The sequence below is a fragment of the Balaenoptera borealis genome (genome assembly GCF_965194805.1).
Source record: "Balaenoptera borealis genome assembly, chromosome: 12".
Taxonomy (NCBI): domain Eukaryota; kingdom Metazoa; phylum Chordata; class Mammalia; order Artiodactyla; family Balaenopteridae; genus Balaenoptera; species Balaenoptera borealis.
In genome coordinates this window covers 36,014,539-36,031,839 of record NC_138869.1, presented here as the reverse complement: position 1 = coordinate 36,031,839, position 17,301 = coordinate 36,014,539, and the positions used below count along the sequence as shown (strand labels likewise).

Here is a 17,301-nt window from a genome sequence, read left to right as displayed (position 1 = left end):
TCCACGTGGAAGGCTGTACTCCAGTTGAGACTCGTACATCAGGGAGGAGAACAATGCAAAGACCACTCACAAAGATCATTGAAAAGAATTACACCAAGATACTTGGGTTTTATAATATATATATTTTCAATAAGTGAAGGCAACATTTTTTTAACTTCTTCCAGATGTTTTCTTAATTTGTCCAATTTAGTCATCCAACTGACAAAGCAGAGCAACCCCACGTTTGATCCAGTGTTGAGTGGGTTGGTCTGTTTTCAACAACATTGCAATGACAAAGTTAGTAGAATGTCCTGTGGTGGAAAGAGTTCCTTTACGTTCACTTGTCTTGTAAAGAGGACATACATAGGCATTCGACTTCACAATCTGAGACTTTTTAGCTTGAAGAAAAAGGAAATATATTCATTTGATAAAAGGAAAACAGCCAATGGTACTAAAAGAACAACTATTTATCTTGTAATAAAATGACCAGTACTAAATCTAAGATCATGATTATGATATTGAACATTTTAAAGTTATTGTTGTTGTGTTTTTACAGTTGGCATATAATTATGGTTGTGAAACAAGGTAAATGATTTCATATGGTGCATGATTCTAGGTCTGGAGGACAGGAATTGATTTTAAAGACCTGATCACTTAGCAGGTATGAAAACACTCAAGAGGACTTGGGAGAGAAGGAGAAATTAGGGAAGAAGGAATAAATTACAGCATAGGTAATGGAGGAGATGCAGAAAGAGAAACACAGCTGCTTAGAGCTCTAATACAAGAAATCCATAAATTAGAAGCTGAAGTTACTATTTGTTTTCAGCAGGTTATTATTAATAAAAGTATACCAACTCTTACCTACTCACAAAAAGAATCTATACACAATCCTTGAAAAGCCAGATATGAGATATTAGGAATCTTTCTAAACTGAGGCCACATTTGTCATAGTTATAAATGAACTGCTTTAATAATAAAAAATGCTTAATGGGTTGAGTGGTGATTGGGTAATTTATAAATTTTTCATTTACAGTTATTTGAGAATTAAAAAATAGAGAAGAAAGAAAAAACAAAAGAATGAGCTTCAATTGTTCAGATTTGGTGGGGAAATGATGATTGCAGAAGGAGGGAAGGAACAAGTAGGTTTCCCAAGGGAGCAAAATTGGCCTCCACCCCATGCGGCTTGCAACATCTGTACCTTGGGGCACCTGGTTGGCTCCTAGGCCTAGGAGTTTCTTATAGCCAGAAAACTCTAGTCACTAGCTGGAGACTGTGTCAAGCCTATTTGTGTCTCTGAGAGGTATGCAAAGGCACTTCAGAATCAAAATATTGATGGGAAGCTCTAGACTGAAAAAGGAGAAGTGTAGGGGAGGGGCAAAGGAAACGTTATATCCCATGGGATAAGAGCAAACAGAGGCAGAATAATATTCCTAAAATAATATAAATGCAACCCAAAAAGGGGGAACAATATATTTCCATTGTAAACATTAAGTCAGTATTTACTATAATTGAACAAGATCCTAATAGGTTTGAACAGAGACTTATTTGGGGAAGCAGTTATAATATCTATCATTATCCTTCCTAAAACTCTACAAAGTTCTGTTAGAAATATATTTACTTGGTTTTATCCATATTACGGGCATCAGGTCAAACAGAAGTTTGGGGTATTGTTCGGCAAGCAATCCGCTGTGAAGAGAAATTGACAGATGTTTACTAGAAATAAAATAAAATTTAGCATCTTAGAAATTGCTACTTAGCTATTGGCTTTTAATACAAGAGAGGACCAGAGATATGCAGGAAAAGAAATGTAAAAACAAAACCAAACAAAACCAAGGAAGAGGCAATGAAGAATCGAGAGAAACAGAAGAAAAATATGGAAAGGCAATGTGTCAAACAGTGGACAAATATCAATTCCTGCCATTTTAAAAGTACTGTCCATGAGGCAGACACTATGCTGTCACATTTAACCTTCCCAATAGTCTTGTCCCCATTCCTAATTCTATTTCACAGATGAAGAGTGGAAGCTCAGAGAGATTGAGTACTTTTCTCACAGTAACACAGCTCTTAAATGCCAGCATGAGGATTCAAACATAGATCTATCTATCTAGAAAATGTGGTTTATTTTCCCTATGCTACATTGTTTGTTTGTTTGCTTGCTTGTTTGCTTGCAAGAGGAGGGGAGAAAGGGATGAAAAGATGAATACATATATAAGGAAACGTAAGTTAAGAGAAATGTCAGCAGAACGATGAAAATGAAAAGAGAAATAATCAAATGAACTATGTGCAGCTAAGTCTCCTCATATCCCTGTCTTAGAACCATCTCTGTAGAACCACCTTCATGCTCCTTCTTAAGTGACTTTCCCTGCCTCGGGCTTTAGCCCTCCCTTAAGAGCAAAGTGTAACCCTGACTCTGGAAATAGAAGATTATGCTTAGTAATGGATTGTTAAAGAGCAGGGCTTCAAGGGAAATAATCTTTCCCCTTCTCATATGTCTGTGTGTGTGTATATATATATATATATATATATATATATATATACATACATATGCACTGTTTAGTTTCCTAAGCTGGAAATTCAGTATTTATTTAAAATATGTACTTATTATGTCATCAAAATGCAAGAAAAAGTTTTCCATTCACCAGTAGAAATGGGAACTTTGGGCTTCCCTGGTGGCGCAGTGGTTGGGAGTCTGCCTGCCAGTGCAGGGGACACGGGTTCGAGCCCTGGTCTGGGAGGATCCCACATGCCGCGGAGCAACTGGGCCCGTGAGCCACAACTACTGAGCCTGCGCATCTGGAGCCTGTGCTCCGCAACGAGAGAGGCCGCGATGGTGAAAGGCCTGCGCACCGTGATGAGGAGTGGCCCCCGCTTGCCACAACTAGAGAGAGCCCTCGCACAGAAACGAAGACCCAACACAGCCAAAAATAAATAAATAAATAAATTAATTAAATAAAACAAAACAAACAAACAAACAAACAAAAAACTACTAAAAAAAAAGAAATGGGAACTTTACTATACTATAAACTGTTTGAAACTGAGGTGTGCCTACACATTACCAAACAGAACGTAACTGTTATAAAACAGAAGAAGGAAAATAATTTCAACTAACTTTTCTACTAGTAAGACCATTGAAATATTAACTCAAAATTGTTCAGAACCTGAAATTACTCACTCATTAACTGTTCGAGCCTGAGTAATGATTTATGGCAAGAATTCTGATATTATTTATTACTTGTCGTATTCTCTAGAAGAAGTCTTTTGGTTGAGGGGGATGGCAGGGGGGAAAGGTAGCAGACAGCTTATCTCACCTATGATTCAGCTACAACTGAATAGGTCCTTGCAGTTGAAACTACTGACCTTGTTCTGTCCCAGCGTGCTCCATCCAGATATAATCCGTGGATATAAACGCCATCTTCTGGTGTTCCCTCAGATGTATCAGAAGAAATAACCTGAAGGCAGAAGCACACACTAGCAATGATTTCCTCCCTAGACAACTTTGTCTCATAAAGAAAGCAGTAGCTAAATCTTCAGAACATATTCAGGGAAATTCCTCCATATAATAGCTTCTTAAACTGTAAGACTTTTTCAGTAAAATGTAAATCTAAAAATATATAATACAATTCCTTTTGACATATTTTATATGGTTTTACTGTACCTCATATTAATTTTTTGCTAAGATAGAAAAACAGCATTAGATTATTTGAATTGAATATTGAGATATATAAAAATTCTCTCACAAAGATAGCAAGACAAATATTATATACTTTCTTCATGAACACAAAGAATGGAAAGAAGTAGAATTGTTTGTAATGGGCTATAAAAATATGAATTCCCCATATCCTCCTTGCTTAAATACATGCCTTTGATGTAATGATATACTCTGGAGTTTAAGGAGTTTACTGTACCTCAAATTCATATCCTAGTAAATCAATAGGGATGGTATATTTTCTGGCATAATTCTGCATCGCTCCAGTTAAAAAGGCTTGGGTGAAAAAGAAACCTGAGAGCCAAAACACACAAGGTTTTCCTGAATTATACCAGTCCTATAAAGGAAAAAAAAATGCATTATGTTCATTTTTCAACTTACTCAAGAATCACCTGACATATAATTCCTGATTCTGGTTTTTGTGTATGTTGCCCACACTTTCCATCACAGGACTCTCTTTCCTGACACCAAACACACAACCTATCTTGGCCCTTCTACCTTTTATCCCTTCTAGTTACTCTTCTTGGAAAATTCAAACTAACCTTAACATTAACCTGAATAAAACAAAATTTGAAAGATTCAAATCTTCTGCAAAAAGGCAAACGTAAATTATTTGAGGGTTTATTACATTACTTAATACCACTCAACTGAAGAGAGAAAAAAAAATACCACTCAAAAGCAACCATCTTGGGGCTTCCCTAGTGGCGCAGTGGTTAAGAATCCGCCTGCCAATGCAGGGGACATGGGTTCGAGCCCTGGTCCGGGAAGATCTCACGTGCTGCGGAGCAACTAAGCCCGTGTGCCACAACTACTGAGCCTGCGCTCTAAAGCCTGCGAGCCACAACTACTGAAGCCTGAACACCTAGAGCCCGTGTTCCTCAACAAGACAAGCCACCGCAATGAGGAGCTCATGCACAATGAGGAGTAGCCCCTGCTCGCCACAACTAGAGAAAGCCCGCACGCAGCAACGAAAACCTGGCTCAGCCAAAAATAAATAAATAAAATAAATAAATTTATTAAAAAAAAAAAGCAAACATCTTTAGACATCTTATGCATTGTCTAACTATAGCCCACATGTGTTGGTTCCAGTTCCTTAATCCTCTTAAACTCCCTGCCTCCACAACCACTATCCCTGTTCCAGTTTAAATAGCCTGGCCTTCCTTCTGTATCATGTGTACCTCTTCTTGTTTCTTCCCTCTCTCTGCTCAGTACATCTATAACGATGCTGCCAGAGTACACTTCTCCATGCATGGTTTGGATCAAGTTTTAGCATCTTTAATTCTTCAGTGCTCTACTACTACCCTACCAAATTAAAGTCTAAAACATCTTAGTCTCCTATTCAAGATACTTCACAACCTGGCCCCAAATTGTATTTATAGATCCATCCCTTTTAGTTCCCCTTTAAACATCTTACATTCTAATCAGAATGTACTTTTGGTGGTCTCTTCTCTGCACTGGGTGGACATCTGTTGTTTTTTCTGCTTATCTTAAAGTGACACAACTCTTATATCCCTCTGGAGGATGAACCCTCCTACACTTTCAATTGAAACACTTCTGGTGGTGGAAATGCACCTTCTGGAAGTGGGCATGTCATTCATGCCTAGCTGATCATACCTGCAGTCATAGTGACTGATTCAGGAATGGACATGTGACCCAATCAAAGCCAGAGATGTAGAGACTTTTGCTGGGACTTTTGGGGAAAAGATTCACTCTAAACTCTTTGAAGTTTTGTGGATGTAAGGCCAGAGTTGCTGTTGCTATCCTGCTACCATCAGACAAGAACCTAACTGAGAATGGAGTTAACCCACAGAGACTGGAGCCGAGAGAAGTGCAAGAAGCCAGGATCAGGCAACCACATTTGCAGCCTAGGCCAAATGCTGTCTGGAGTCACTTTACTCCTGGCTTTTTCAATTACATGAGGGAACAAACTTAATTTTTGCTTATGTCAAAATTTTTACAACAGAATCAATCCTAAATGATATAGTGCCTTTCATCCTACAGCTGTCTCTTAAGTCCTCTTCCTTTATTTGGAGTGTCCAAAACCATTCATCATTTAGACCAGCTCAAATGCTACCTCATCCAATAAACAAACTCTGCTTTCCTAAGTTAAAAGAACTCTCTCCCTTCTTTGAATTCCCAGAGCATCTTATATGTTGCTCTTAGCTTTTTCTTAGATACATAGATTATCTTCCTGTAGGCTATTGGCAACTTGAAGGTAACCTGGCAACTTTATCCAGCAACAAAGCACTTTAGACAAAGTGGGTCTCAATTCACATTTGAATGAACACATGAATTAATAAAACGAACTTTGTCTCTGAGTGAGCAGCACATTATGGGAAGAAGCCAGCTTTGCTCCCTGGGAAGAAGAGAACAAACCACTGCTGGAGACGTTGCAACAGTACAAGCTGTCAGATCAAGAAGAAGAAGAGAAAGAGATGGAGCTTGACAAGGGTACAAACCAGGCAGAACTAGTACCATGCACAAGAAAGCTATAAGAACCCAGAAGGCAAGTGTATAGAACATTCCCTTGCTCACTCCAGGGCTTCATTTAGCCAAGAATGTCATGAGTGTCTGGGTCAGCTACTTACATACAATCTCTGAATTAGCTACCATTTACTGAGCGCTTAGTGCATACCGTGTAGGCACTAAGTAATTTACATGCATCACCTCATTTAGTCCACGAAATAATTCAGTGAGTTAGGAATTATTCCTCCCATTTTACTGATGAGGAAACTGGGGTGTAGAAAGATGAGTATCTTGCTCAAAGTCACACATATACTAAGTGTCGGATCCCAGATTTAATCTGAGATTCCAGCCAGTGTGCAAAAAGCTTAAAAAAAAAAAAAAAGGCACAGGCAGGAGGAAGGGAAGGTAAGTAGGGTGAACAGTGAGAGAGAAATGAGAAAAGAAGAAAAAACTCCACATGACTCAATTTGTTTAATTTGTTAACTCTAAGAATCATTGGGAGGTAAAGTCAAGAGTCCAGGAGAGAGAAAGATGATGGGAAAACTGTACAGCTTCTGTAGGGTAAGAAAACAATGGGGAAGATCCATTCAGGGGAAGATTTGTGGTGAAGGATGATAAACATGCCCAATAATGAGTGAGATTTTCCTTTCTCATTCAAACAGAATGATTCCAAGGGGAAAGCCAAATTTGGAAAGTAGAGAGTTTGATATGAACTTTATATTAACAATAACAACAAAGGAAATTTGTCCTGGATATTATTCCAGCTGGCACCATGCCAGGACCCCTCTAGGGGACCAAGCTAAAGACTCTTCAAAGCCCTTCAGGAACAAAGCAGTATACGAGAAATGTAAGCAGTTCCGATTAAAATTTCAGAAAAGTTTAGGAAATGAAAAAAAGCAAGATTATGTCAAGGGGAGGATGGAATTAACTATATGTCAGATGCTTTTGATAAGGGACAGAAAGAGGCTGGTATATACAGGAAGAAGTCAAACACATGTCATAGACATGTTGGTTAGAAATCACCCAGGTGCACATACTCTCACCTATTAAATTAGAAAAGATTAAAAAGGAGAACACTAATTACTGAAAAACAGGCACTCACATTCACTATTGATAGGCCTACAATTGCCTAATTTTTACGTAGGGTGATTACATAGTGTATATCAAAAGCTCTAAAAATATCCAAAGGGAATAGATTAAAGCATTAAAAGAATAAAGAACCACTGATCAAGAAGGATTTTCTAGGAACACAAGGATGGTTTCACACTTGGAAATCTAGTGATATAATTCAATGCAATAATAAGCTAAAAAAGAAGAAAAATCACATAATCAGCAGTAAGTGCTAAAACAGCATTTGGAAAAATTAAACAATTTCTGGATTTTATGAAAGAATAGTTCACATTTACTGAATGCCTATAACTGTTACCATATGAAATAAAAGTGCCCATTTTATGGATGAGGAAACTGAGGCTAGTAAGTGGCAACTCTTCTAGAGCCTAAACACTTAAAATCCGTATTATAGGGACTTCCCTGGTGGTGTAGTGGTTAAGAATCCACCTGCCAATGCAGGGGACATGGGTTCAATCCCTGGTCTGGGAAGATCCCACATGCCATGAAGCAACCAAGCCCGTGCACCACAACTACTGAGCCCGCTCTCTAGAGCCTGTGAGCCACAAATACTGAGCCCCTGTGCTGCAACTACTGAAGCCTGCATGCCTAGAGGCTATGCTCTGCAACAAGAGAAGCCACTGCAACAAGAAGCCTGCGCACCACAACGAAGAGGAGCCCCTGTTCGCCCAACTAGAGAAAGCCCGCACACAGCAATGAAGACCCAATGCAGCCAAAAAATAAATAAAAATTTTTTAAAAATGTAAAAAAAACCCCTTATATTCTGATTCTTTTGTTAAGTGTATAATCTACATAAAAAGATCCTATAAATTAATTTTTAAAAAATTTTTCAAAGAAATATGGGCCTAGGAGATGAAGAGGCAATTCAAATCAAAGAGGAAATAAAAAAACACCTAGAGACAGATGAAAATGAAAACACAACAATCCAAAACTTATGGGATGCAGCAAAAGGAGTTCTAAGAGGGAAGTTTATAGAGATACAAGCTTACCTCAGGAAATAAGAAAAATCTCAAATAAACAACCTAACCTTACACCTAAAGGAACTAGAGAAAGAAGAACAAACAAAACCCAGAGTTAATAGAAGAAAAGAAATCACAAAGGTCAGAGCAGAAATAAATGAAATAGAGACTAAAAAAAAAATAAAATAGAAAAAATCAATGAAATTAAAAGCTGGTTTTTTTAAAAGATAAACCTTTAGCCAGACTCATCAAGGAAAAAAGGGAGTGGGCCCAAATCAATAAAATCAGAAATGAAAAAGGAGAAGGTACAACTGATTCCACAGAAATACAAAGGGATTGTAAGAGACTACTACGAGCAATTATATGCCAATAAAATGGACAACTTAGAAGAAATGGACAAATTCTTAGAAAGGTACAATCTTCCAAGACTGAGCCAGGAAGAAATAGAAAATATGAACAGACCAGTTACCAGTAATGAAATTGAATCAGTAATTTAAAAACTTCCAACAAACAAAAGTCCAGAACCAGATGACTTCACAGGGAAATTCTACCAAACATTTAGAGAAGGGTTAACACCCGTCCTTCTGAAACTATTCCAAGAAACTGCAGAAGGAACACTTCCAAACTCATTCTATGAGGCCAGCATTACCCTGATACCAAAACCAGACAAAGACACCACAAAAAAAAAAGAAGAAAATTAGAGGCAAATATCACTGATGAACATATTTGCAAAAATCCTCAACAAAATACTATCAAGCCAAGTCCATTAAAAGGATCATACACAATGATCAAGTGGGATTTATCCCAGGGTTGCAAGGATTTTTCAATATCTGCAAATCAATCAATGTGAAACACCACATTAACAAATTGAAGAATAAAAACCATATGATATCTCAACAGACAGAGAAAAAGCTTTTGATAAAATTCAGGATCCATTTATGATAAAAACTCTCCAGAAAGTGGGCATAGAGGGAACATACCTCAACATAATAAAGGCCATATATGACAAACCCACAGCAAATCTCATACTCAACAGTGAAAAACTGATAGCATTTCCTCTAAGATCAGGAACAAGACAAGGATGCCCACTCTCACCACTTTTATTCAGTATAGTTTTGGAAGTCCTAGCCACAGCAATCAGAGAAGAAAAAGAAATAAAAGGAATCCAAATTGTAAAGGAGGAAGTAAAACTATCACTGTTTGCAGATGACATGATACTATATATAGAAAATCCTAAAGACACCACCAAAAAACTACTAGAGCTCATCAATGAACTCAGTAAATTTGCAGGATACAAAATTAATACACAGAAATCTGTTGCATTTCTATACATTAACAACAAAGTATCAAAAAGAGAAATTAAGGAAACAATCCTATTTACCATCACATCAAAAAGGACAAGAAAGCTAGCAATAAACCTACCTAACAAGGCAAAAGACCTGTACTTTGAAAACTTTAGGACACTAATGAAAGAAATTGAAGATGACACAAACAGATGGAAAGATAGACCATGTTCTTGGATTGGAAGAATTAATATTGTTAAAATGACCATACTACCCAAAGTAATCTACAGATTCAATGCAATCCCTATCAAAATACCAATGGCATTTTTCACAGAACAAGAACAAATAATTTAAAAATTTATATGGAACACAAAAGACCCTGAAGAGCCAAAACAATCTTGAGAAAGAAGAACAGAGCTGGAGGAATCAAGAGCCCTGACTTCAGACTATGCTACAAAGCTACAGTAATCAAAACAGTATGGTACAGGCACAAAAACAAACACATAGATCAATGGAACAGGATAGAGACCCCAGAAATAAACCCATACACTTATGGTCAATTAATCTATGCCAAAAGAGGCAAGAATATACAATGGAGAAAAGACAGGCTCTTCAATAAGTGGTGCCAGGAAAACTGGACAGCTACATGTAAAAGAATGAAATTAGAACATTCTCTAACATCATATAAAAAATAAACTCAAAATACATTAAAAACCTAAATGTAAGAGCAGACAGTATAAAAATCCTAGAGGAAAACATAGGCAGAACACTTTTTCACATAAATCACAGCAATATTTTTTCTGAATCTGTCTCCTAAAGTAAAGGGAATAAAAGCAAAAATAAACAAATAGGACCTAATTAAACTTAAAAGCTTTTGCACAGGGCTTCCCTGGTGGTGCAGTTGTTGGGAGTCCGCCTGCCGATGCGGGGGACATGGGTTCAAGCCCTGGTCTGGGAGGATCCCACATGCCGCGGAGCGACTAGGCCCGTGTGCCACAACTGCTGAGCTTCTGCTCTAGAGCCCGTGAGCCACAGCTGTTGAGCCCATGTGCCACAACTACTGAAGCCTGTGCGCCTAGAGCCTGTGCTCTGCAACAAGAGAAGCCACCTTAATGAGAGGCCTGCTCACCGCAACGGAGAGTAGCCTCCTCTGCTCGTTACCACTAAAAAGAAAGCCCGCATGCAGCAGCGAAGACCTGAGGCAGCCAAAAATAAATAAACAGATAAATAAATTAAAAAAAAAAAAAAAAGCTTTTGCACAGCAAAGGAAACCATTGACAAAATGAAAAGACAACCTACTGAATGAGAGAAAATATTTGCAAATGATATGACCGATAAGGGATTAATATCCAACATATAGAAATAGCTCATACAACTCAACATCAAAAAACAAAACAAAACAAAACAAACAGCCCAATTAAAAAATGGGCGGTGCACCTAAAGCAATTAGAGAAAGAAGAACAAAAAAACCCCAAAGCCAGCAGAAGGAAAGAAATCATAAAGATTAGGTCAGAAATAAATGAAAAAGAAATGAAGGAAACAATAGCAAAAATCAATGAAACTAAAAGCTGGTTCTTTGAGAAGATAAACAAAATTGATAAACCATTAGCCAGACTCATCAAGAGAAAAAGGGAGAAGACTCAAATCAATAGAATTAGAAATGAAAAAGAAGTAACCACTGACACTGCAGAAATACAAAAGATCATGAGAGATTACTACAAGCAACTCTACGCCAATAAAATGGACAACCTGGAAGAAATGGACAGATTCTTAGAAATGCACAAACTGCCGAGACTGAACCAGGAAGAAATAGAAAATATGAACAGACCAATCACAAGCACTGAAATTGAAACTGTGATTAAAAACCTTCCAACAAACAAAAGCCCAGGACCAGATGGCTTCACAGGCGAATTCTATCAAACATTTAGAGAAGAGATAACACTTATCCTTCTCAAACTCTTCCAAAATATTGCAGAGGGAGGAACACTCCCAAACTCATTCTACGAGGCCACCATCACCCTGATACCAAAACCAGACAAAGATGTCACAAAGAAAGAAAACTACAGGCCAATATCACTGATGAACATAGATGCAAAAATCCTCAACAAAATACTAGCAAACAGAATCCAACAGCACATTAGAAGGATCATACACCATGATCAAGTGGGGTTTATCCCAGGAATGCAAGGATTCTTCAATATACGCAAATCAATCAATGTGATACACCATATTAACAAATTGAAGGAGAAAAACCATATGATCATCTCAATAAATGCAGAGAAAGCTTTCGACAAAATTCAACACCCATTTATGATAAAAGCCCTGCAGAAAGTAGGCATAGAGGGAACTTTCCTCAACATAATAAAGGCCATATATGACAAATCCACAGCCAACATTGTCCTCAATGGTGAAAAACTGAAACCATTTCCACTAAGATCAGGAACAAGACAAGGTTGCCCACTCTCACCACTATTATTCAACATAGTTTTGGAAGTGTTAGCCACAGCAATCAGAGAAGACAAAGAAATAAAAGGAATCCAAATCGGAAAAGAAGAAGTAAAGCTGTCACTGTTTGCAGATGACATGATACTATACATAGAGAATCCTAAAGATGCTACCAGAAAACTCCTAGAGCTAATCAATGAATTTGGTAAAGTAGCAGGATACAAAATTAATGCACAGAAATCTCTTGCATTTCTATACACTAATGACGAAAAATCTGAAAGTGAAATTAAGAAAACACTCCCGTTTACCATTGCAACAAAAAGAATAAAATATCTAGGAATAAACCTACCTAAGGAGACAAAAGACCTGTATGCAGAAAATTATAAGACACTGATGAAAGAAATTAAAGATGATACAAATAGATGGAGAGATATACCATGTTCCTGGATTGGAAGAATCAACATTGTGAAAATGACTCTACTATCCAAAGCAATCTACAGATTCAATGCAATCCCTATCAAACTACCACTGGCATTTTTCACAGAACTAGAACAAAAAATTTCACAATTTGTATGGAAACACAAAAGACCCTGAATAGCCAAAGCAATCTTGAGAACGAAAAATGGAGCTGGGGGAATCAGGCTCTCTGACTTCAGACTATATTACAAAGCTTCAGTAATCAAGACAGTTTGGTACTGGCACAAAAACAGAAATATAGATCAATGGAACAGGATAGAAAGCCCAGAGATAAACTCACACACATATGGTCACCTTATCTTTGATAAAGGAGGCAAGCATATACAGTGGAGAAAAGACAGCCTCTTCAATAAGTGGTGCTGGGAAAATTGGACAGGTACATGTAAAAGTATGAAATTAGAACACTCCCTGACACCATGCACCAAAATAAACTCAAAATGGATTAAAGACCTAAGTGTAAGGGCAGACACTATCAAACTCTTAGAGGAAAACATAGGCAGAACACTCTATGACATACATCACAGCAAGATTCTTTTTGACCCAGCTCCCAGAGAAATGGAAATAAGAACACAAATAAACAAATGGGACCTAATGAAACTTAAAAGCTTTTGCACAGCAAAGGAAACCATAAACAAGACCAAAAGACAACCATCAGAATGGGAGAAAATATTTGCAAATGAAGCAATGACAAAGGATTAATCTCCAAGATTTACAAGCAGCTCATGCAGCTCAATAACAAAAAAACGAACAACCCAATCCAAAAATGGGCAGAAGACCTAAATAGACATTTCTCCAAAGAAGATATACAGATGGCCTACAGACACATGAAAGAATGCTCAACATCATTAATCATTAGAGAAATGCAAATCAAAACTACAATGAGATATCATCTCACACCGGTCAGAATGGCCATCATCAAAAAATCTAGAAACAATAAATGCTGGAGAGGGTGTGGAGGAAAGGGAACACTCTTGCACTGTTGGTGGGAATGTAAATTGATACAGCCACTATGGAGAACAGTATGGAGGTTCCTTAAAAAACTACAAATAGAACTACCATACGACCCAGCAATCCCACTACTGGGCATATACCCTGAGAAAACCATAGGTCAAAAAGAGTCATGTACCAAAATGTTCATTGCAGCTCTATTTACAATAGCCAGGACATGGAAGCAACCTAAATGTCCATCGACAGATGAATGGATAAAGAAGATGTGGCACATATATACAATGGAATATTACTCAGCCATAAAAAGAAATGAAATGGAGGTATTTGTAATGAGGTGGATGGAGTTAGAGTCTGTCATACGGAGTGAAGTAAGTCAGAAAGAGAAAAACAAATACAGTATGCTAACACATATATACGGAATCTAAGGAAAAAAAAAAAAAAAAGGCCATGAAGAACCTAGTGGCAAGACGGGAATAAAGACACAGACCTACTAGAGAATGGACTTGAGGATATGGGGAGGGGGTGGGGTGAGATGTGACAGGGTAAGAGAGTGTCATGGACATATATACACTACCAAATGTAAAATAGCTAGTGGGAAGCAGCCGCATAGCACAGGGAGATCAGCTCGGTGCTTTGTGACCACCTAGAGGGGTGGGATGGGGAGGGTGGGAGGGAGGGAGATGCAAGAGGGAAGAGAAATGGGAACATATTGTATATGTATAACTGATTCACTTTGTTATAAAGCAGAAGCTAACACACCATTGTAAGGCAATTATACTTCAATAAAGATGTTTAAAAAAAAAAAAAAAACTGAAGGAAAAAAAAAAAATGGGCGGAAGAACTGAACAGACATTTTTCCAAAGAGGAAATGCAGATGGCCAACAGGCACATGAAAAGATGCTCAACATTGCTAATCATCATGGAAATGCAAATCAAAACCACAATGAGATATATACACTACCAAATGTAAAATAGATAGCTAGTGGGAAGCAGCCGTAGAGCACAGGGAGATCAGCTCAGTGCTTTATGACCATCTAGAGGGGTGGGATAGGGAGGGTGGGAGGGAGATGCAAGAGGGAGGAGATATGGGGATGTATGTATATGTATAGCTGATTCACTTTGTTATAAAGCAGAAACTAACACACGATTGTAAAGCAATTATACTCAAATAAAGATGTTAAAAAACACACACACACACACAATGAGATATCGCCCTGCACCTGTCAGAATGGCTATCATCAAAATGAACACAAAAAACAAATGCTGTCAAGGATGTGGACAAAAAAGAACCTTTGTACACTGTTGATGGGAATGTAACTTGTTGCAGGCACTGTGGAATATGGAGGTTTCTCAAATAACTAAAAATAGAACTAACATATTACCCAGCAATTCCAGTCTCAGATATATATCGTGAAAAAAACAACACTAATTTGAAAAGATACATGCACCCCAATGTTCATAGTAGCATTATTTACAATTGTAATATACGGAGGCAGCCTAAGAGTCCATCAACAGATGAATGGATAAAGTAGATGTGGTATATATATACAATGGAATACAACTTGGCCATTAAAAAGAATGAAATTTTGCCATTTGAAGAAACATGGGTGGACTTGGAGGGCATTATGCTAAGTGAAATAAGTCAGACAGAGAAAGACAAATACTTTATGATGTCACTTATATGTGGAATCTAAAAAATACAACAAACTAGTATATACAGGAAAAAGAAGCAGACTCACAGATATAGAGAACAAACTAGTGGTTACCAGTGTGGGAGTGCAATGTAGGGGTGGAGGAGTGGGAAGCACAAACTACTGGGTGTAAGATAGGCTCATGTAATAACTGTAAATGGAAAGTAACCTTTAAAAATTTTACAAAAAAATAAAAACAAACAAAAATAGTCCCATGAAAAATCAGCCTAGGAGATGAACAGGCAATTCACAGGAGAGAACACAAACAGCAAACACACATACCAAAAGAAGCACAGACTCACTAATAATCAAAGAAACTCAAACTGAAACAAAGATATGGTTGACCTATCAGATTGGCAAAAATTAAAAAGCAATGTATGAGAAAGCCTATCTCTCCACATCTTCACAAGTAGGGTTATTTTATTATTAGCTTCTATAGTGAAACAAATAAAGCGTTTGTATAATAAAAGGGCAACTGAACACTGAGAGGTCACATACCTATGTGAATTTCCAAAATGTATTTTGGGGGCTCTCCCCATCCACTATCCTCACATAAGCATCAACCATAGGATGGGGGCAAGCGGAGGAGTTGGGGAGGAAAATGAGTGTGCTGCCTTACACATCCTTTATGTGTGAGATTGCAGGGTGAAGGGTTCGGAGATTTCAAAGCACCCATCTTTTCCCTGGTTTTATGAGATAAGAGATAAGAAGCACTGATTTCTAGATAATGGCCAATTATTGATAAATCCAAGCCTCAGGCTCTTTTTGTGATTTACCATCAGTAGGAAAATCACAAGACCAAGTTGTGAATCTTCAAAAATATAAATGTCACATATTACTTGGGTTTGAGTAAAATAAAATTTTAATTTTCTACTTAGTACTTTGAAATCTGTGTAATTTTCAATATTCTAAAAGTTTGGTTAGATTACCATGAAACTACTAATCCATTTCATCTAACTCAGAGACATTCAAGTGACCACAGCCAATTTCTAGTATCTCTTCAGTCAACCAAAAAAATGAAATAATATATACATTATAATATATATATTATATATAATTTTTAACCTGTAAAAAGTTCAGCCGGGCTAGAAAGTCTGTGATGTAACTTCCTAGGGGTTTAAGACTTGGGTATGATCGTTGGGCCCATATTTCTGGAACCTTTCCAACAAGTAGACTGCCAGAGAGTGCCTCCAAAGCAGAATCCATGACAACCACACCCTTAATAGCTTTTTCAAGGTCCTGTAGAGTGTTGCGTATTGTTTTAATTAAACTGCAAGGAAAGAAATTGTGTCATCAACATATATATGATAGTAAATACCAACATACAGTCTTTCTAGAAGAAGAAATAGCAGGATACCATTCACAGCTTTATGGGAGTGTATTCCCAAAGTGTGGTCACCTCCCACTTGATAATATAAAGTAATTTTAGGTGATACTTGGATGAACATTTTTCATTTTATTTATTACATATGTATTTTTAAATATAGAAAATAATATAACTTGCATATCAAAATTTCTGCTTTCAAGGTATTATTGCTTAAGACCAGGCAAATTTAAACAGAGAATGATTTAAGGAAAAATATCAGGTAAATAATGTTATAGGTGACATGCAAATATGAAGAAAGTTATAAAGGTACGATACAATGGCTGAAACTTTGGAAACACTGAATTAAAACATACAGTGTATATTCATTTATACCCTTGCAAGTACTTTGTTTCCCACTTAGGCCCAAACTGCTAAGGACACCATAAATATACCTGAAGTGAGGGTTTTAGCCTAGAAGCCTAAGCAACTGAGAGATAGTATGTTATGATATGTAAATACATATGGTCTTTGTATAAGAATTACTAAATTAATTAAGGCATCATAGTGTTTTAATATGCTTTATTTTAAAATTTCAAAAAGTCTGGAAACTGAAACAAACTTGGAAACACTAGAAAATTCATAACCAAAACAATTCGCCATTCCTTAAGCCAGTATTGAACTGTAGAAAATTCAATTTGAAAATTCAAAGCAGGGGCTTCCCTGGTGGTACAGTGGTTAAGAATCCGCCTGCCAATGCAGGGGCCACGGGTTCAAGCCCTGGTCTGGGAAGATCTCACATGCCGCGGAGCAACTAAGCCCATGCACCGCAACTAGTGAGCCTGCGCTCTAGGGCCCTCGAGCCACAACTACTGAGCCCATGTGCCACAACTACTGAGCCCACTTGCCACAACTA

At 37.5% G+C, this 17,301-nt stretch overlaps 1 protein-coding gene across 1 annotated transcript in view; it reads right to left on the bottom strand.

Moving 5' to 3' along the window:
- Positions 1-102: 102 nt before the first annotated feature.
- The window catches only part of DNAH12 (dynein axonemal heavy chain 12), a 238,068-nt gene continuing 220,869 nt past the window's right edge, over positions 103-17,301 (bottom strand). The window contains exons 70-74 of the mRNA XM_082344611.1: positions 16,148-16,352; positions 3,885-4,022; positions 3,337-3,428; positions 1,598-1,665; positions 103-377 (exon numbers count right to left, since the gene is read on the bottom strand). Coding sequence (XP_082200737.1) covers positions 187-377; positions 1,598-1,665; positions 3,337-3,428; positions 3,885-4,022; positions 16,148-16,352 — 694 coding nt within the window. The 3' untranslated portion in view covers positions 103-186. The remainder of the gene's footprint in view (positions 378-1,597; positions 1,666-3,336; positions 3,429-3,884; positions 4,023-16,147; positions 16,353-17,301) is intronic.